At 41.1% G+C, this 21,613-nt stretch overlaps 1 protein-coding gene across 1 annotated transcript in view; it reads left to right on the plus strand.

Annotated features, from left to right (window-relative positions):
• The first annotated feature begins 1,019 nt into the window (after positions 1–1,019).
• Positions 1,020–21,613, plus strand: part of cpsf1 (cleavage and polyadenylation specific factor 1) — a 44,513-nt gene continuing 23,919 nt past the window's right edge. Inside the window, exons 1-18 of the mRNA XM_084313272.1 lie at positions 1,020–1,151; positions 1,805–1,970; positions 2,709–2,736; positions 2,858–2,991; positions 3,443–3,523; positions 5,016–5,167; positions 7,919–8,065; positions 9,573–9,712; positions 11,754–11,864; positions 15,156–15,249; positions 15,482–15,569; positions 16,073–16,210; positions 16,964–17,015; positions 17,124–17,197; positions 17,289–17,363; positions 17,468–17,548; positions 18,443–18,538; positions 18,819–18,980. Of these exons, the coding sequence (XP_084169398.1) occupies positions 1,827–1,970; positions 2,709–2,736; positions 2,858–2,991; positions 3,443–3,523; positions 5,016–5,167; positions 7,919–8,065; positions 9,573–9,712; positions 11,754–11,864; positions 15,156–15,249; positions 15,482–15,569; positions 16,073–16,210; positions 16,964–17,015; positions 17,124–17,197; positions 17,289–17,363; positions 17,468–17,548; positions 18,443–18,538; positions 18,819–18,980 (1,797 nt within the window). The 5' untranslated portion in view covers positions 1,020–1,151; positions 1,805–1,826. The remainder of the gene's footprint in view (positions 1,152–1,804; positions 1,971–2,708; positions 2,737–2,857; positions 2,992–3,442; positions 3,524–5,015; positions 5,168–7,918; positions 8,066–9,572; positions 9,713–11,753; positions 11,865–15,155; positions 15,250–15,481; positions 15,570–16,072; positions 16,211–16,963; positions 17,016–17,123; positions 17,198–17,288; positions 17,364–17,467; positions 17,549–18,442; positions 18,539–18,818; positions 18,981–21,613) is intronic.

Here is a 21,613-nt window from a genome sequence, read left to right on the forward strand (position 1 = left end):
ATAATCGCTGCTATTATTTCCTCATGGCTTTTACAGTGAAACAGCCATATCACATATAGTGGAAACGCATATCTCCATGAAAACGAGTCTGATTATCCTAACACTGATACCATAGATTCCTTACCTGACATCAGATGGTATCCAAATGGTATATTCCAATTCCTGATCACCATTCGAAAAAATCGATAAGTATATATTGATCCAACGTGTGTACAGTATAACCCATGATCGCTGCGGCTCAGAGGCTCCAGAATGAACTCTGGTAACTCCGGCTGCATGGGTGAGAAGTAAAATGTGGACTGGAATATTTTTTTTCCCCATCCATTTTCACTGAGTCCATTCCAAAAGGGTGATTTACCATCTGGGAGACGATAGGGGGTGCTTTTTTCACATCTGATCGCCGGCGGCCCCTGGATCTCCAACGGTAGGCTTGCGTGATGCAATATGATTTCAGATCGCTAAAAAAATTAAAAATAAAAAATTCAGAGAAAAGCCGTGACGTGGCTTTCAACGTCACTATCGTAAACCCGAGATTAGCCGTGAGTGGCGCTCAAAGTGTTTAAGGGGATGCAGACCAGAGAAAGACGTTTGTCTTGTTTACATCAGGGTCCCCATTTTCAATTCATAGTGGCATTTATGACATACATGACATCATGACATTTATGGCATAGGGACATACATGACATACAGGTTAGGTATATAGTCATCATATATGTTATGATGAATTGAAAAGGGGGGACCCTGATGTAAACAAGACGAAAGTCTTTCTCTGGTCTGCATCCCCTTAACAATTGTGTGTATTGAGCCGTACTGTATTGTACCCATTCTGCAATCTGTTAATACAATTTTCAATCAATCAATCAATCAATCAATCAATCAATCAATCAATCAATAAATCAATCAATCAGCTTCTGTTGTGTTTGTTATGGTTCGTCATGAAGTCTCTTATTGTGAAAGGATTATACCGGCGTGTGTACCATTGTGCCGCTTGCTTGACAGAGCCGGTGATAACGTCCTGTTCCCAGACAGCAGCTTCACCGCTCCTCTGCAGGCAACAGAGATGACAACGTTAGCTAGCAGCGTTATGTTAGATGCAAACAGAAAGGGGGGGAACTAAAATTGGAACAACAATAACGTGTTTATCATCACAGGTTTGTTGGAAATAAGTTTGGTTTTATGACTTGCAAAACATGCCCCAGAGCAAAACATACAGACACATTATGTTGCTAGGCTAATAGCTAACGTTAGCTTAGCCCATGTTACGTTTAGCTAACACGAACCTTAATCTGATATATCACTAACTACTACAGTAGCGTTATCATTAGTTAATATTGGTTATATTTAACGTTTTAGATGCTATATATCTATAGCCTCGTTTCACAAATCAGTACGTTAACGTTAGTTAGCTAAGTTATACTAATGCCCAGACCACTTGATTGAAATTGATTGATTGAAAACTTTATTAACAGATTGCAGAATGGGTACAGTACAGTACAGCTCAATACACACAAGTGTTAAGGGGATGCAGACCAGAGAAAGACTTTCGTCTTGTTTACATCAGGGTCCCCCACTCATTATTAGCATTACTACCATTAGTATTATTGTTATTATGATTATTATTATAATAACGCTTTCATTTTTGACCAAGCTTTCGCATGCCTAGTATGGGTTGATCAGGGAGTTATCTTTGGAAAGCAGCGTTTTACCTAGCTAACTTAGATTGTTGTGGTGCTTAATTATGGTTTGTCTGTTTTCCCCTCCATAAATGGTACATGTCATTCATTCATTCATTCATTCATGTCAGGTGCTGACGGCGACGTTCCAAGATGTATGCGGTGTACAGACAAGCCCACACCCCCACCGCCATTGAGTTCTCAGTCTACTGCAACTTCATCTCCAACAAGGAGAAAAACCTGGTTGTTGCCGGAACCTCTCAGCTCTATGTCTACAGGATCATCCACGATGTGGAGGTAAAGCCATCATTGATGAGTGTCATGTTGTTTTTCTTCCAAGGGCCTAAGAAGTCAAGTGTTCCTTTATTAATCCCCTTGGGAAATTGGGGGGGGGGGGGGGGGGGGGGGTACAGGTAGGTACATTGATAATGGAATAATAGAACATTGATTGATTGATTGAATTGATTGAAAATTGTATTAACAGATTGTAGAATGGGTACAATACAGTACGGCTCAATACACACAATTGTTAAGGGGATGCAGACCAGAGGCAGACGTTCGTCTTGTTTACATCCGGGTCCCCCATTTCAATAAAATACATAGTGCAAGTAATAATGACACTAGTGATAACAGTAGTAGTAGGTGTTTATTCAAACTAAAATTAAAACTAAAAACACTTCAATCAATATCTGAAATGGAAAAAACCCTAACCTTCCTGTCTTTTACTATCATGCACTACTATCTACTAATAATCTTCCTTGCCAGTACTACTACCTACTATACTAATATCGTTACTACTATGCACCCAGGACTGTAGCACCCAAGTTTCAACACTGTTTCACAAACATTGTTACTCAGAGTTGTACCTTTCCTGCTGACTTGTAGTCGCTTTGAATAAAAGCGCCAGTTAAATTACTAAATTTTAATTTATCAGACTTGCCGAGGCAGTTTGTGGTGTGTGTTAAGCTAAATAATATGAATGAAATGTACCATAACAATGTGTTTAACATTTCCTTTAATCATTTTTCTTTTCAGAATAACTCAAAGTCAGAGAAGGCTCCAGGTTTGGCAACATTTCTTTTCTCATACTAGATAAAATAAAATTATAAATGTGATTTGCTGATCCATAACTTTGCTACCATCGGAACAATCTTTGCTCAAACTTCATCTCTTGCTCCATACAGACGCCAAGGCTCGCAAGGAGAAGCTGGAGCAGGTGGCGTCCTTCTCTCTCTTCGGCAATGTCATGTCCATGGCCAGTGTGCAGCTGTCAGGAGCCAACAGAGATGCTCTCCTGCTGAGTTTCAAAGACGCTAAGGTATCTGACACGCAACCCTCTTCACTATGAATCACATTTGGGGGAAAAACTACTAACCTTCATACTGTCTTTTACTATTATGCACTTTGCTACTAAGGAATCTACCTAGCCTATATTACTACCTACTAATAATAATAATAATAATAATAATAATAATATCTTAAATTTATATAGCGCCTTTCAGGAGACCCAAGGCGCATACTATGCTAATATGTCGATACTATTATGCACTCAAGACTGTAGCACTCAAGTTTCACACTGTTTGACGAACAATGTTACTGACCCATAGCTGCCAGAGTTGTACCTTTCCTGCCGACTTGTTGTACAGAACTTGTACGTCGCTTTGGATTAAAGCGTCCGCTAAATGAATATAAATGTCAAATGTAAATTCGAGCGCCACGGGTAAGGATGCTTTTCACTAACTGCTGGGTTATCTTTGTCATCTTCCCAGTTGTCAGTGGTGGAATATGACCCAGGCACACACGACCTGAAGACACTCTCGCTTCATTTCTTTGAGGAGCCAGAGCTCAGGGTAGGTTGAAGCGAGAACAGCCACTCGCCGGCTGTGTTTACTAGTCTTCTACTTCAACTACTAGGCTTCTACTTCAACTACCGTAATTCCTCTAATAGTAACCGGTATTCAATTAAAAACCGGGTCTCTATTAATGACCGGTTGAGCTAAGCAATTATAAGCCGGCCTCCTAATACAAGCCGGGTTTCATGTATATTAGAGGAATTACGGTATTTCCCTCAACGGATTTACCATAGGCAATATATTTTGTTATTGTTGTTATATGCTGGCCTGGCTGTGCAGTAAATACCATATAATGGTATGGTGTTAATGTTTACCAAGAGAGTAAGCCTACTTCAGAATTGTATAAAACGAAGTTATTATTATTATACCAGTATTGTGATTGCACTATTTTACTTTATTTAACTTTTTTTGACCACCTGTAATTGCACTGTTTACTACCGTATTTCATACAGTACTTGGTTTCAATACATGAACCCAGTACATTTTACTGGGTTCAAACTGACACAAAATGTTGATTTATTCATTATGATCTGTTTGAAAATTAGAAATATAGGCCTCTCTCTTATACAGGCCTCCTCCTAATACAAGCCTGGTATCCGCTACAGTTGAAACAAATACAAGCCGGGGTTACTATTAGAGGAATTACGGTACTAGTCTTCTACTTCAACTACGAGGCTTCTACTTCAACCACATCACCTACCCGGTCTAACCGAAAAGTACTCTGGCTGTTGAATTGGATTGAACTTCTTCTATACACAAGAAATTCACAATCACTGAGCTTTTAATACAACAGGACCGGTTTAGCCTACTGTATTAGAAATAGAATAGAATAGAAATACTTTATTTATCCCGAAGGAAATTTAGCACTACAGATCGCTCACAGTAAACATTTAGGTAGTCAGAAACAAAAGTCACGAATAAGAATAAAGAATAAATAATAAAATACGGTCCGGGATATATATTCTGTTATGTATACAATCTGCAATATTAAATATACAGCCAGTGGGGGCGCTCTAGTAGCACACCATGTATCGCGCTGCGTCGCGAAGCGGCCGTCCCGGGTTCGCTTCCCACTCCCGGTGACTTCCATTTGTCGCATGTCTTCCCCGCCTCTTCTCCCGTTCATCCTCTCCTCATCTGTCGGTCATGTCTGACCATGAAAAGCGATAAACGCTAAAAAAAAAAATCTTAAAAAAAATATATATATATACAGTACTAAAATACCAAGTGTAAAAATGTCGATTTAAAAGTAAAAGTCCAGGAAGATTATGCCAGATAGTACTGTCTGTCACCCTGTGCTCAGTGATGCAGTGAGGCACAGTGATGCGTTATAATAAAGTCTGATGGCTGTCGGAATGAAGGACTTCCTGTGCCGTTCAGTATTCAAGTTGATATGAGGCTAGTAAAAAAAATCTTTACTCCCTGAAAAGATGTTAACAGGAGCAACTTCTGCAATAATTCATTTGTTGTGTTCTTTTTGTATTTTAAGGATGGATTTGTTCAGAACGTACACATTCCCATTGTCCGCGTGGATCCAGAGAATCGCTGTGCTGTAATGCTGGTTTATGGCACCCAACTTGTTGTGTTGCCATTCAGGAGGGACACTCTGACTGATGAGCAGGAAGGGGTAGTAGGAGAAGGGTATGAATTCACTTCTTGTTATTAGTCAGAGACGTCTCTGTTTATGTAATAAGCAGGGCTGCATGATGAGGACAACATCTTGAGGCTTTGATGGTATAACAGTATTTGACATTGATATAGTTTTCCAGTACAAATTACAATGCTGTATGACATCTTTTTATGTCTGCGTCGTTGTAATACAATTGTCATGGTCCTATTTCATTCACTGGGGCGACAGTGGCTCAGGAGGTAGAGCGGTTGTCTGGTAATAGCATGTAATCTGTATGATAGCATGTACAATAGTGCTGTATATACTTTATTATATACATTTATATTTACCGCAATATATATATATATATATCTGTCTGAATATACCTACTTATACACCTGTATATACCATATATCCACATCTGTCTGTACATACCTACATATAATCCTTTTTACATACCTGTAGATACTATATTTATATCTGTACATATCCCTTACCTACTCTTACTAGTTACACTGCCGGCCAGTATGACTACTAGGGGTGTAACGATGCGACCTCACAACGATTAATTTCGTTTACGATTATTCAGGCAACGATTCAATGCATCATGAAATCTCTTCATTTGACCACGATTCGATTCACTTTCGATTAATTTTCCATCAGTTAATTCCCCCAAAAAATTTGAATACACAAATGTGGCTGGGGGAACTGATTCACTCAGCATGAATGGGACTATAGGTCAACAAAAACCACACACAAAAAAAAAAGAAAAATAAGATTTTTTTAAAATTAATTTAGATTACCGGTATAATCGATTCTAACATTTTCAAATCGATGCAGTTGAATCGTCACATTAGAATCTATGCATTTCGATTAATCGATGCATCGTTACACCCCTAATCAATGACTACTACCATAGTCTCTTTATACCAGTATCATTGTACATATTAATACTACAACTCTGTATATACATCTGATTATACCCAGTTTAATTACCTGTACATTGTATATTACTATTGCACTTTACTGTTAAGGGGTCCCCACACGGCGGGCGATTTAAGCCAGGCGACCTATTTTTTTAGCGAGCCAACAGACAGAATTGTATCGCCTTCATTGTTATGAATGAGAGAACCCACACGGCAGGAGATTCTGAAGCGACCATCGCGCAGCTATTTCTGTCGCCTCGCTAAAAATCGCCTCGATCCTATTTTTTGAGGCGACACAGCAGGACAATGAGGAAATAACATGACTTCTACAGTAGAAGCAGTACAGAAGTTCTACTGGTGTATCATTTGTACACCTTTAATGTATCATTCAATACATTCATTGATCAATAGCCTACGTATTATTACCATGCTAGTTATGTTCATTATTATTAACGGGAACAATTTAAATAAATAACGTTAGTTTGAGAAGCTATAGTGGCCGCTTGTCATTAACTAATAAATGAACAATGCCCCACGATGCACCTACTAGTGTTTTAATACTCGTGTAACAAAATAAGTTGTGGATGTTGACAGAGTTTAATGTCCAGGCTGCAGCTGATGTAGTTTGTAAGGTTTATTGTCCAAAGAAAATTATCGTTGAGAATAAAACAGTTTGCGTCTTCCGTGAAAAAAAAAACTCTTTCAGCAGCTGCATAACAATACTTGTCCAATTGGTGGTAGTGAACGTATCGTAGCGATCAGGCATGCAGTAATGTCAGGAAGAATGAGGAGAGGTTGTATTCGTATATGATGGTTTAATTCCAGCTCAATATGGGTTTTACAGGTTAATACTCTCTCGTAACGCACAACACAGCTACCTGCTAATTATATATACGCTCGCTTCACGACAAACTAACGTCCGGTCCCGGCCGGCGGTCCGTCCTCCTATATCTCCCGGGGGGAAACACCCCCAGCTAAACAGAGCGACACATAGCTTATGCATCTCATTATACCTGAGAACGGTCGCCTCTGGTGTGGGGGGCTAAGCGATTGTCATTGAGCGACAGGCGATCACATCGCCAGGCGACGTCTGTCGCCCGCCGTGTGCAGACCACTTCACTTGCACTCTGGTTGAATGCCAAACCGCTTTTCGTTGTACTGTACTGTATAATGACAATACATTTGATTCTAATCTAAATTTAAACCTGGACTATGGAACATCGACACCTTGTGGCCATTTATGTGTAGCTTCACCTTGAATGCACCTAGATCAGTGGGGCGCGAGCGCCCTCTAGGTGGTGTGTGACATAAAAAGGCTAATGGTGGTCAATAATTATTATATATATATATTTTTTTTACAATACAATTTCATCAAAATCTTAGTCAAACCTTTAGTATTATGGATATTAAACATGCTGGCAGAGTACATGCATCCATGTTGTCGTGAACATTTTAATTAAATAAAGAAATTCCCTATCCATAGTCGCCATGGGAAGAGAAAAAATTAAATCTGTGCACGGAGAGACCAGCAACAATTTTTTCGAACAGAAAGTTTAAACCCATTGGGGGGTGCGTCAGCTAGGTCGGGAGGTGACAGGGGGTGCACGGCCAAAAAAGTTTGGGAACCGCTGACCTAGATGGTAGATAAGAGAAAATCTGTGTTTTCTGTGTTTCCCCCATCACTGCATGGTGAAGTGTAATATCAAACCAAAAGTCTATGTTTTGAATGGCAGTCCCTCAAGTACCTCAGTTATCCGTGCACTCAGCCCTGCCGCACGGTCCTGTCTTAACCACCGGCCCTTATGCCTCTCCCGCAGACCCAAGTCTTAACCACCTGACCTTTCACCCCTCCTGCAGACCCAAGTCCAGCTTCATGCCCAGCTACATCATTGACGTGCGAGAGCTGGACGAGAAGCTGCTGAACATCGTCGACATGAAGTTCCTGCACGGCTACTACGAGCCCACGCTGCTCATCCTCTACGAGCCCAACCAGACGTGGCCCGGGTCAGTACACCTCTCTTCTCTTATGCCCCTTTTCCACTGCATGGTACCTACTCGACTCTACCCTACTCTACTCTACCTGCTTTAGGTACCTGGTACTTCGTTCCTTTTCCACTGCAGGTACTAAGTACTCAGTTTGTCTCCGTGTGGGGAGGCGGGGCCGCTGGTGATCAGCATGAGAGCTCCAGCATAGCTATGTCCGTGAGCTTGGTAGCCCCTTTCGTGACTGTGATGCACCGAGTTGCATCACAGTCACGAAAGGGGCTATGAGCTTGGCAAGCCAGAGTAAAACACAGTTTTCAATCAATCAATCAATAACAACATTAACCGGACTCTCGTTGTGTCTATTCTGCTAACGCTAACGTTACCTCTCATTGTGTCTATTCTACAAGTCTATCTATCTGCTAACGTTAACGTTAGCATTAGGCTAACAACAAAGTTAACGTTACCACTCACGTCCCTAACCCTAACAACAAGCTTAATCAGCGATCTTTTTCTGAGACTAAACTCTCCGCTCGGTGGCAAATTGTGTTGATGTCTGTTTTGTTTCATCAATAAATGAGGCAGAATACACAGTGACTGTTTATTGCACTTGTTTCCTGCTGCAAACATAATGAAATTCTACGCGAGCCATTAAAGATGGCGGCTTTCTGTTTTTGTTCAGATGCTCCAACGAGTGACGCGTCTCTCTTCTGACCAATCAGTGGTCTGCAGTGTTTCACGTGACTTTTCTGGTACCAGTTCTACTCGCTTGGAACCTCGACAGAGCAGGGACTAAAAATTTACCCAAAAAGTACCTGGTACCAGGTACTTTGGTAATGGAAAACCGAAAATGCAAAGTAGAGTAGAGTCGAGTAGGTACTATGCAGTGGAAAAGCGCCATAAGGTAGCAGTTCCCTATACGACAGGGTAGGGCTATTCTTTCATGTAAATAGTTTCACGGTGCCGTAATTAACACGACGGAACGAAGGATTCGGTATCCCAGATGACATCACCGGTGGCCATATTCAAACTCTTTTACTCTCAATAACTATCGCACTAAATTCATGTGTGGAAAAAGAAAAAAGAAAAACACAAGACAACCATGTTACAGCAGAGACAGACATACAGACGGAGGAACAGTGTAATTAACCCCTTCCTTCTTTCCCTCCCAACCAACGTCATTCATTTGATGTGGCACAGTCCCATAAGTCCAAGGTTATGTCGTATTGCACAGCCCTTTTATTTTGTTTTCTTCTCAGTATCCTGTGTAGGTTGCGACCACATTTCTATCCTGCGACGTTAAGTAGGCTTATTGAATGTGGCACAAATTAATTAAAAAATCTTTTCAGTTTCCACTTGAGGGATCAGACGCACTTATGTGAGGGTAGCAGCTCGTATTCTGTGTGTAATATATGTGAGGGATTTTATTTTATGGGCCATTCTCAACATAATTGTAGTGTAACTCTCCAGAAATGTTTGGTTGATGGGGCCCTTTTAACATGCGTTGCTTGTCTGATCCCTTTGCTAGGCGTGTGGCTGTGAGGCAGGACACCTGTAGCATCGTGGCGATCTCCCTCAACATAATGCAGAAGGTGCACCCCGTCATCTGGTCCCTCAGTAATCTGCCCTTTGACTGCACACAGGTCATGGCTGTTCCCAAACCCATCGGTGAGCCCATCGCTGATTTATTTTCAAACAGTTATTTATGACATTTCTCTGCTCATTTCATGCCTATGTCTATGTTGTGTCTACATCCCTGCTGTGAAGCATGTTGGGCTGCAATTCTTGTATGAAAGGTGCTATACAAATAAATTTTATTGGGTGGCTGGGTGGCACAGCGGTCTAAGCGCTCGTCACCAACGCGTGAGACACCGGTATCGAATCCGGCTGTCAGCGTTGCCTCCGGCTTGGGCCGGCCGTCTTACTGACTCAATTGGCTGAGTCAGCGGGAGGGGAGTCGATGGGTGGTAATCTGGTCGTTGTAAACAGCGACTCCTACAGGTCGTACAGGGCGCCTGCACAGCAAGGACAGGAGATGTCGAGGGTAGTGTGAGCCTCCCACACGTTACACCTCGCCAATGAGAGTCCGCGCTGGCAGGTGAAAAGAAGTGGCTGGCTGACTCCGCATGTATCGGAGGGGACATGCGATAGATTCTTCAACCCTCCCTACGGCCGACCAGTGGGGGGCACATGCGAGCAACGATCAAGACAGGGGAGGGGGGAATTGGCACGACTAAATTGGGATGGGAGAAAAACAGAAAAAGGAGAAAAAGTGGATACAAAAAAAAATATATATATACCGTACATTTTATTATTATTAATAATAATAAACTCGAAAGGCAACTGAAGTTTCCCTCATTTACAGTCACGTCAAGTGTACATACAGAAATGAGCATAACAAATCAATTAAAACATGTACAACTTGATTGACAACATTTGGAGATTAAGGTTTTAAACGGAGTTAAAGACTGTGGAGGAGGGATGTAATCGCACTCGCACTACCAAGTGATTTGGATTGACTTTACAACTGCAAATACACAAGCTGTCCAAAACATTTAAAAACTGAGTTGTATGTTCCTTCGGTGCAAGGATTAATTTAATGAGCATATCCACAATGTCGGCTCTCATTTCTGGGTCAAATTAGGTATTAGTAGTATTAAATTAGTAATTCATAATTGTCAATGTAAGTTCTAAACCTATTTTCAGAAAATCCAAGTAAATGGAAGATTGCTCCCCTTCTACAACGGCCATTTGCATGTTCTTGGTATCTAGGGACATCTATGGACCTCAGGGAATGTATTCCCAGTGTCAGAAATATTTTGTCTGTTACTATGCTTGAGTACATTCATTGTAATGAACAATATAAATTATTATTTGTTTTTTTTCCCATCATGAAACAATGCCACTGAGCTCATTCAGCACCTTCTTGAGATCAAGTGTATTAAAGTTCTAAGCAATTGAACAAAGGGCAGAGGATTTAGTTTTATTTTGTCGATACAGTACTGAATTTTGCCATCCGGAGACATTCAATATGAAATATGAATATAGAATATCAGGCTTATAAATAAAAGTCATACATCTATGGATTGGCCCAAATCTCCTCTTTCCAATGGCAGAGTTATAAGGCAGCAAAGACCGTGAATGAAATTACTGTGAAAATCTAATATTTCTGACACTGGGAATACATTCCCTGAGGTCCATAGATGTCCCTAGATACATGAACATGCAAATGGAACTTGTAGAAGTGGATACATTTTCCATTTACTTGGGTATGTACTTTTAGGTGAATTTTCTTTAAATATGGCTAGGGCTTAAGAGGTTAACATAACCTTTAATCAGAGCAGCATAACTGGACCACATACCACTTTAACCTTTAGAGGTCAATGGATCGAGCGTTGAATGCTCCCAAGCACTGGAAGGAATACACAAACGTCATGTAGAATGCATACTTTTACTTTAGATACTTAAGTACATTCAATAGCAAATACTTCTGTACTTTTACTTAAGTAGAATTTTAAGTAGAATTACACACTTTTACCAGAGTACTCATTTATCTGTGTATTTCTACTTTTACTTAAGTAAAGGAACTGTGTACTTCTTCCACCACTGATGTCCGGACAACACAGTTACAATAACGAACGTCATGTTCTTGTTTCTATATCTTCTGATTACCTTGATTTAATTATTTCCTCAATGATGATCTTTCCAGGTGGCGTCGTGGTGTTTGCTGTGAATTCATTACTATACCTCAACCAGAGCGTCCCACCGTTCGGAGTCTCTCTCAATTCTCAAACAACCGGAACCACAGCTTTTCCCCTGCGTGAGTATTATAGTCTTGACAACACTTTGTGTTGAGTTTGTTCAACCCACACACAACACTGAGAGATTACCTGTAATTTAGCATAGCCTCATAGTGTGGCGCACGCACACACACACACCCTCTCTCTCTGTGTGTTGGGAAGGGGCCGTCCCTCGGAGATCAAATTAATGCTATGAAACGGGACCGGCATGGCGCTTTTTTCTCTATTCAATAACTTTTTACCCTGAGGGATGATTTACAGTGTGCTAAAACAAAGTAGGCTACTTACATTCTTGACGCTAGAACTCTCAAGATAACGTTAGCATAAAAAAGAAGGTGGGCCATCTGTATCTTGCATAAAACTGTCTCGAGGTTCCACAAGTTAATCAAAATCCGAAGTATTTCCAACCGAAGCTTGAGATGCTCAGAGTGCAACAACAACAAGTCAGTGGTTGTTTTTGTTCATTAAACTTGCACGTTGTTCAGCTCAATGACGTTGCGTGTCTCCTATCCATCATGCAGCGCATTCAGGCCACGCCCACCAGGGGATGTTTTTTTCCACAATAATTATTATTTAACAAGTCTATTATTAATTTCAATATAGAATATTCGTTGACAGCCTTACAAGTACAATTAGTTACTGCACACTACATCACCCCTGAGTGGAACATGGAAAACCAAACCTCCCCCGCCCCCACTGTACCGTGTTTATATAACGCCTTTATCCAAATCACTTAACGACCGAATGGTCCAAAACTGAGTTCATAGATACATTTTCTGTTCCAGAACTGATAACACTACTGTAGAATAAATCTAATTTGGGTATATAAAAAATTCAACGAATATTCTGTGAGTAAAATCGGTCTCCCATTGATTGTCTATGGAGCAGCTCCAGACTATATCTGATGACAAGTATACATGATGACAAGTATACATGAGGACAAGTATACATGAGGACAAGTATACATGATGACAAGTATACATGATGACAAGTATATCTGATGACAAGTATACATGAGGACAAGTATACATGAGGACAAGTATACATGATGACAAGTATACATGAGGACAAGTATACATGAGGACAAGTATACATGAGGACAAGTATACATGAGGACAAGTATATCTGATGACAAGTATACATGATGACAAGTATACATGAGGACAAGTATACATGAGGACAAGTATACATGATGACAAGTATACATGAGGACAAGTATACATGATGACAAGTATACATGATGACAAGTATACATGAGGACAAGTATACATGATGACAAGTATACATGATGACAAGTATACATGAGGACAAGTATACATGATGACAAGTATACATGATGACAAGTATACATGATGACAAGTATACATGATGACAAGTATACATGAGGACAAGTATACATGATGACAAGTATATCTGATGACAAGTATACATGATGACAAGTATATCTGATGACAAGTATACATGATGACAAGTATATCTGATGACAAGTATACATGATGACAAGAATACATGATGACAAGTATACATGAGGACAAGTATATCTGATGACAAGTATACATGATGACAAGTATACATGATGACAAGTATACATGAGGACAAGTATACATGATGACAAGTATACATGATGACAAGTATACCTGATGACAAGTATACATGAGGACAAGTATACATGATGACAAGTATACATGAGGACAAGTATACATGAGGACAAGTATACATGAGGACAAGTATACATGAGTATACATGATGACAAGTATACATGAGGACAAGTATACATGAGTATACATGAGGACAAGTATACATGAGGACAAGTATACATGATGACAAGTATACATGATGACAAGTATACCTGATTGCATATTTGGATTTTATGTTGGATTTTGTTCTTGATTCATTGTGACGTTTCTTATTGACTTGTTTAAAGAAGTCTTGTCCAGCCCACATTACCTTGTGATTCCGGGCTTTACAAAGACATTTGATTTGATTTGTTTTATACCTGATGACAAGTATACCTGATGACATCACATGTTTGAGTCTTTTGGCTTTAGGAGAGAGAGAGAGAGGGAGAGAGTAGCCCATGTTCACAAATATTGATGGACCCTCACTAGGCCACGGAAATAACATATTATAATTCATAATCTGGGTGTTGTTCCTCTTCTCAGTAGACCACTACCTCACGCTAGGCAGGACTAATACTTTGATCTCTTACACGCCATTTGGTAATAAACTGCTCTTAGATGTCCCGAGGTCGAGGCTAAAGACTAAAGGCGATCAAGCTTTTGCCGTGGCTGCCCCTAAGTTATGGAACAGTCTTCCACTGCAAATTAGGTCTGCCCAGACCCTACAGAGTTTTAAGGCACAGCTGAAGACTCACCTGTTTTTATTGGCTTTCTGGCGCTTGGTAAGCCACACATCCCTTGGTCGTGTCGTGTTTTTTTCTTTTTCTTTCTTTTGAATATTTTCTTTTGATTTTCCATTATTCAAAACATACACAAATGGCAATACTGAGACAATTACAGGACAGTAATAACAGCAACAATAACAACAACTACATGTGGGTGCCTATATACGCCTATGGTAAATGGTTGTAAATGTGTAAGATAAAGTGATAGAGGTCCCTACATATGTAAACAAACACATCAGGAAAACAGAAACAAAACGACAACAAAAAAAAGCAGAACAAAAAATAACTATTTTCAGAGACATTGAGAGATACAGGATGTCCTCAACACATCTTTAACACATCTTTACCAGAATGGAGCTACTAGAGAGATCGATGAGAAGGTCATTCAGTCAAGTCGGGTGGGAGATCTCCAAGATAGTCCAGAAAAGGCTGCAAAATTGTATTGAAATGATCAACCCTGTTCCTTAGTGAATAAGTCACCTTTTCTAGAGGGATACAGCTCTTCACCTCTGAAAGCCACATCCCAAATGGCAAAGGGAGATCTGACTTCCATTTTGTTGCAATACATTTTTTGGCAATAACCAGGAGGAGTTCTGTAAGCTTGATGGAATGACTGCGTGTAAGGTTTGAGTTTGTAAAGTTACCAAGGAGGCATAATTCGGGATCAGTCGGAAATGTTATATTATGAATTTGTGATATGGCCTCGTCGTGTTTGTTTTTTAAACTTTATTGTAGTTATATGACTTTGTGTGTACTGTATTTTATATTTCTTTTAGTATTTCTGTTTTTGTATTGTACAGCACGTTGGTACAACTTCGATTGATTTTAAATGTGCTATATAAATAAAGTTGACCTTGACCGTGATACGCGTCGACGCTAATGGAGAACATGATCTCTGATCCCGCAGGTTTACAGGATGAACTGAGGATCACGCTGGATTGTTCCCAGGCCACCTTCATCGCGTATGATAAGGTGGTCATCTCTTTGAAAGGAGGAGAAATGTGAGTGGAGCAGCACACTGGTTATTTGGATACACTGCACGTCATTAAGTTTATATGATAATAATAATAATAATAATAATAATAATAATAATAATATGTTTTGTCTAAATTAAAGGCCCAATTCATGCTATGCCTGACTATATTTATATATATTTTTTACCCAGTTTGATCACCTGGACATTGTATATTACTATTGCACTTCACTGTTGCATTTGCACTGTCATTGTTACAGCTACGTGTTGACCCTCATAACTGACGGCATGAGGAGTGTACGTGCATTCCACTTCGACAAGGCTGCCGCCAGCGTCCTCACCACCTGCGTAAGTTGCTGCACGGCATAGAGTCTTTTTCTGGAGCGTTGCCCTGTCTAGTTGCACTTCCGAGCACTCTTTCTCTCGCCCCATACAGAGGATTCTCTCTCTCTCTCTCTCCCTCCCTCCATGCAGAGGATAGTGCTGACAGCAGCCCTTACTGGGCAGTTTTTATATATATATAGAGAGAGAGAGAGAGAGAGAGAGAGAGAGAGAGAGAGAGAGAGAGAGAGAGACTTGCTGCATCACGGAAGGGATCATTCACAGCAGGGAGCACATACTGCAGTAATCTCTCAGTCCTCTACACAAGGACCACAGGCAGAGAGTCGAGTGTCTAGCAGTGTATATATTCTGTGGCTTACGATCGGCCAGAAGAGGACCTTTTAGAATGGACGTCTCTCCTCTCACTCTCCCCCTCTCTCCTCTCACTCTCCCCCTCTCTCCTCTCACTCTTCCCTTCTCTCCTCTCACTCTCCCCCTCTCTCCTCTCACTCTTCCCCTCTCTCCTCTAGATGATGACCATGGAGCCAGGCTACCTGTTCCTGGGCTCCCGTCTGGGGAACTCCCTGCTCCTGAAGTACACGGAGAAGCTGCAGGAGGCGACGCCCTCGGAGGACGGCAACGAGGACGAGAGGGACGCAGAGAAACAGGTGACCTTCATGCACATGTAGGCCCACGTCTTGACCTTTGGAAGAGGGTAAGACGTCGGCGTGTGAATGACGGATATTAACAATCGCTTTGAGGCACAATTTAATTGACCCACAAACCCAGCCCTCTTTTTTCGATTCCTCCAATCGCAACCGCTGCTTCCCTAAATCGGCATGAGCTGTTTGGTTGAAATGGAACAGTTGTCATTTGATGTGGAGGAACTGGATCCAATGCTCTTTTTTTGTAATATATATATATTTTTTTATTAAGTTTATTTGAATAGGGACAGTGCACATTATTCAACAGTAATGAGTACCACCACTGTAAATTATGCCAGTGTTAGCTGGGTAGCTAGTTTTCAACTGCAGTCCCCAGGCAAGATGTTAAATGCCAGGTAAAAACAGAATAGATAGACATTTTAATTTAGACATTTTAAGAGCATAATTATAACAGTATTTGAATATAACAGCATAGTTAAAAGTGGTTAAGGGTATTAAATACACAATTAGCTATTGGCAAAGTGGGGGACATACAGAATAGGACGGGAGAATACAATACAGAATACAGGACAAAATGCTGAGACAGAACAAGGCAAGGCAATGTAACATCAGCAACATGTAGGCATGCAGACAGACATACATTAAGTAACACACACTACTAATTAACTACTAACACACACACAAAGTAACACACAGATTAATGAAATGAGTCTAGTTAATTTAGCCCCTGTACTAAATCTGTGCTAATCATTTCAGGAAGAACCACCGAGCAAAAAGAAAAGGGTGGATTCCTCCGCCAACTGGACCGGTACGTGGACACAGATTTAATATCCACATTAGCATCTTTGTATAGTATCTATTTATCAACAAATACATTTTATAACACATTTAATTTCCTCCCTTGTTTTTCCATCAGACGAGGTGGACGAGATCGAGGTGTACGGTAGCGAGGCCCAATCGGGCACTCAACTGGCCACCTATTCCTTTGAGGTAACGGGACCCCGACAGCTTCACTGGTTATTATATGTACTGATATATGTGAGATGTGTGACGGCTGATGGAACAACGTGTCTTCCCCCAGGTGTGTGACAGCATACTGAACATAGGACCGTGCTCCAGTGCCTCCATGGGCGAGCCGGCCTTCCTGTCTGAAGAGGTACAGCACAGCAGCTCACGTCTCGTTAGTCGACATTAAAGAAGTGTCTCTATTTGAAGTAGTTGTATTTGACTTTACTGATTTATTTTTAATCTCACTCACAGTTCCAAGCGAACACGGAGCCTGACCTGGAGGTGGTGGTGTGTTCTGGGTACGGCAAGAACGGTGCGCTGTCAGTGCTTCAGGTACATTCTGTCACCACTCACTCCCTATGAGAAGGGATACTTTCATGTTAGGCAGCTCTCGCTGCACTGTCCCTAACCTTAATGTGTATTATTTACCCATGTGCAGGAATCTGAATGTGTGCATGCAGTGGTGGAAGAAGTACACAGTTCCTTTTACTCTTAAGTAAAAGTAGAAATACTCAGATAAATGAATACTTCAAATGTGAACGTATATAATCTTCATACATTGTTTGTTTATTTTGTATATATTGTGTTTTCTATCAAATTATTTTCTTCAAAGTAACTAGTAACTGATGGGTTCAGATAAATGCAGTGGGGTAAAAAAAGTACAATATCTTCCTTGAAATGTAGTGGAGTAAAAGTATAACGTTCCCTAAGATGAAGTAGCAAGTAGCTCGAAAATGTACTTAAGTACAGTGCTTGAGTTAAAAAATACTTAATTACTTTCCACCACTGCGTGCGTGTTAGTTTGACCACGCACTGTGCTAAGCCCTGTGGCGGTGAGGCACATCTGCCACAGGTCAAGCGACGGTGCTACAGTGAGTCTGGGTTTACCAGGGCTGCCTCAGAGACCAATGGAGTAGCCTGTAAACACCTCAGACACAAGGCAGGCCTGCTGACACACTGTATAAGTTTGTATATAAGTTCACTTGATACTATTCATAGCTCTGTGAGGTACTTTTTGACATTTATATGTGGTATATTTTGTATATATATATATATATATACAATAGACTTGTACTACAGTGGTCACAGTCTTTTATGTGTTGATTTGTTTATATTTCCCTTTCGGACCGTTTTTAGTTTTACAGTAGTTGCCTATTTCAAACCCGCCCTCTTTTCTCGATCCTCCAATCACAACTGTTGCTTCCCCTCCCTCCATCGCCCTATCAGAGGAGCATCAGGCCCCAGGTCGTCACCACCTTCGAGCTGCCGGGCTGTTACGACATGTGGACGGTCATCGCCAGCGAGGTCAAAGAGAGCAAAAAGGTGCGTCGCGTCTCCCCCCCCCCCCTCGACAGAAACACGGCATCTTTTGTAACTTTTATTGTGTGACTTCAGACGTGTTAACCCTTCCACTGCCACACGACAGAAGGTTAACCCTTTACAGTAAATGGTTAACCTTCTCTCGTGTGGCAGTGGAAGGGTTAAACCGGCTGTCGTGTGTGGCAGTGAAAGGGTTAACCTTCTGTGTATTGTCGCAGTGACAGGGTTAAGTGTGAAGAAACAGTCACACAGATATATTGTAAAAGTCTGTTTCTTTGTCCAGCCTGTAAAAAAGGGCGAGTCGGAGGACAAGTCTGCCGAGACGGACACGGCTGAGGAGGAGGTGGAGAAAGAGGAGGAGGAGGAGAAGAAGGACGAGGCGTCCCTGGAGGACGACAAGAAGAAACACGGCTTCCTGATCCTGAGCAGAGAGGACTCCACCATGGTACACACACACACACACACTAACATACACATAGATACACACACGTACACACACACTAACATACACATACATACACACACACACACATATATACATACATACACAAAAACATACACATACGTACACACATACGTGTACACACACATATACATACTAGGGATCGGTACCAAATTAGGTACTTTTAAAGGTACCTACCGAATCACGTCGGTACTACCGAGTACCGATTCACGTGAGATCCGTCGGTGCCACATTTCGGTACTGTAAAAAATTTTATACTTTTTTTTTTAAACTATTTTATTTACCGTAATTTTCGGACTATAAGGCGCACCTGAGTATAAGCCGCAGCAGCTAAATTGAATGATGTGTACATATATAAACCGCACTGGACTATAAGCCGCAGGTGTTTTAATGTTTAATTACCATATGTAAAGATTCGTGCACAGAGGGGATTGTCGGGAAAGAGATGGCTGTTTGAGTACGGTACTTGTCCTTGACTGTTCCTATATCCAGCCCTGGTTTCTGTGAGTTACTTGTCCTTGACTGTTCCTATATCCAGCCCTGGTTTCTGTGAGTTACTTGTCCTTGACTGTTCCTATATCCAGCCCTGGTTTCTGTGAGTTACTTGTCCTTGACTGTTCCTATATCCAGCCCTGGTTTCTGTGAGTTACTTGTCCTTGACTGTTCCTATATCCAGCCCTGGTTTCTGTGAGTTACTTGTCCTTGACTCGCTTGGAGGTCCCCTAGTGGCCGTTAGCTGTAAAAATCCATAGATTAGCTGCACCGTTATATAAGCCGCAGGGTTGAAAAATGGGGGAAAAAGGCGCGGCTTATAGTCCGAAAATTACGGTATTTTTTTATTATTATAAAAAGAAATTACGTCAACATTCACACGCACAATATACGCTTACCTAGGATTTGACTTGATTCAACAACAAAGCAGTCGGGGCAATGGCAAGCCGAAAACGGTCGAAAGTGTGGTTATTTGAAGTTTGGATTTTTTTTTCACAACTGAGGTAGGTAGATTACATTTTTAGAGACTAAAGTACCGAAAAAAGGTACCGTTTGGTACCGCTATCGATTCACAGGTACCGGTACCGGTTCAAATGTGAAAGGTAACCAACCCTAATACATATACACCCACGTGTACATACACACACACACACACACACACATGCATACACACACACACATGTGTACACACACACCGTACACACACACGTACATACACACACACACGCATACATACAGACACACACATACACATGCACACACAGTACAGACATACCCACACACATACACACAAGCTTACTTTCTACTGACACAATCCTGCAATGGGATGTTTTTCTAATCCTGTCGTGTCTGAGCTTGTTCAGCTGTACATGGTATCCTGCTAAATTGGTAAATGACACGCTTACCAAACTGTGACCTTCTGAACACATGGAAGCCGGTTAGTAAGGATCAGGATGAATCGGCTTCCTAGTTACTTTTAAAGGCATTGAGCAAAGACAGAAATATACATAAACATCTCCTTTGTTTTAAAAATTACAACAGAAAAACCTCCTGTGAACACTTATCACCTTTTATAAACATCACATGATGTATTTACAGTGAACGCCTGGACCAGAACCACCTGAACGCAACATCTTCAGCTGTTACTTTGTTATTGCAGACCTGAACACACCATTAACTCATTGGACGCTACGGACTTGAGCATATTTTGTTCCTACCACGCCAACGCTCTAAGATATAGGAATAAGTGGCGGTGTTTGCAGGGCTATATCTATAATATATTATAGCTATGGATACAATACTATGGCCCATTTGACATCAACTATCTATCGTTCAATATGTGAAAAAGAATAACATTTTCCATCCATACGTTCCCGTGTTATACCGTGGTGAATATAAGTATAGTTTTAGAGTGATCCTGTCTAATCCCAGAAAACGACAATATGCAGCAACACGTGAATTTCACTAAAAGCGTTGGCGTTTCTTGCTTGGACACGCTACTATTTCCAAATCAAATTTATATAATAGGTATTATGTTTCATCATGAATGCATGAAAGGAGGGGGGGGGGGGGTCGTTTTTTGATGCTTTGATCGTCACCAACGGCATACCTTGTGGAGTAACGTTACACACACACACACACACGTTGCGATCGATGTGAAATCATGGTTGGATCAAAGCAGGATTGATATAATTTAGTCCTTACCTTCACTAGGAGGTACCCCAAAAAGAATATTCCAATTGTCTGACCGCGAGTCCCAGTATTGGTGTCCATCGTGTCGCCAACATAATCCACCACAACAGATGCATCGGGGGCATTTGACGCTTCTCAATGCGATCGGGATAACCACTCGACTCGCCTGACAAAGAAAACTGTGCCCGGAGACATTTGAACGTTACACAGGCCAAGATATAAGGTTTCAAAGGGTGCTCGATACTGCCACCTGGGAGGATGCGGCCGGTATTGCACTTTGGCGATCTCAGGAGGATTCCCCATGTTAACCCAGAGTCTGTGTGCCTGTAATGAATAGAAATATTGAATAAAAGAAATAACGATGAAAACCCGACTATACTCGTGTCTGGCACTGAACGGTTGGCGAGTTAACCCGACTTTCCTTGGGTCTG

This window comes from Notolepis coatsorum, assembly GCF_963971535.1.
Source record: "Notolepis coatsorum genome assembly, chromosome: 4".
NCBI lineage: Eukaryota > Metazoa > Chordata > Actinopteri > Aulopiformes > Paralepididae > Notolepis > Notolepis coatsorum.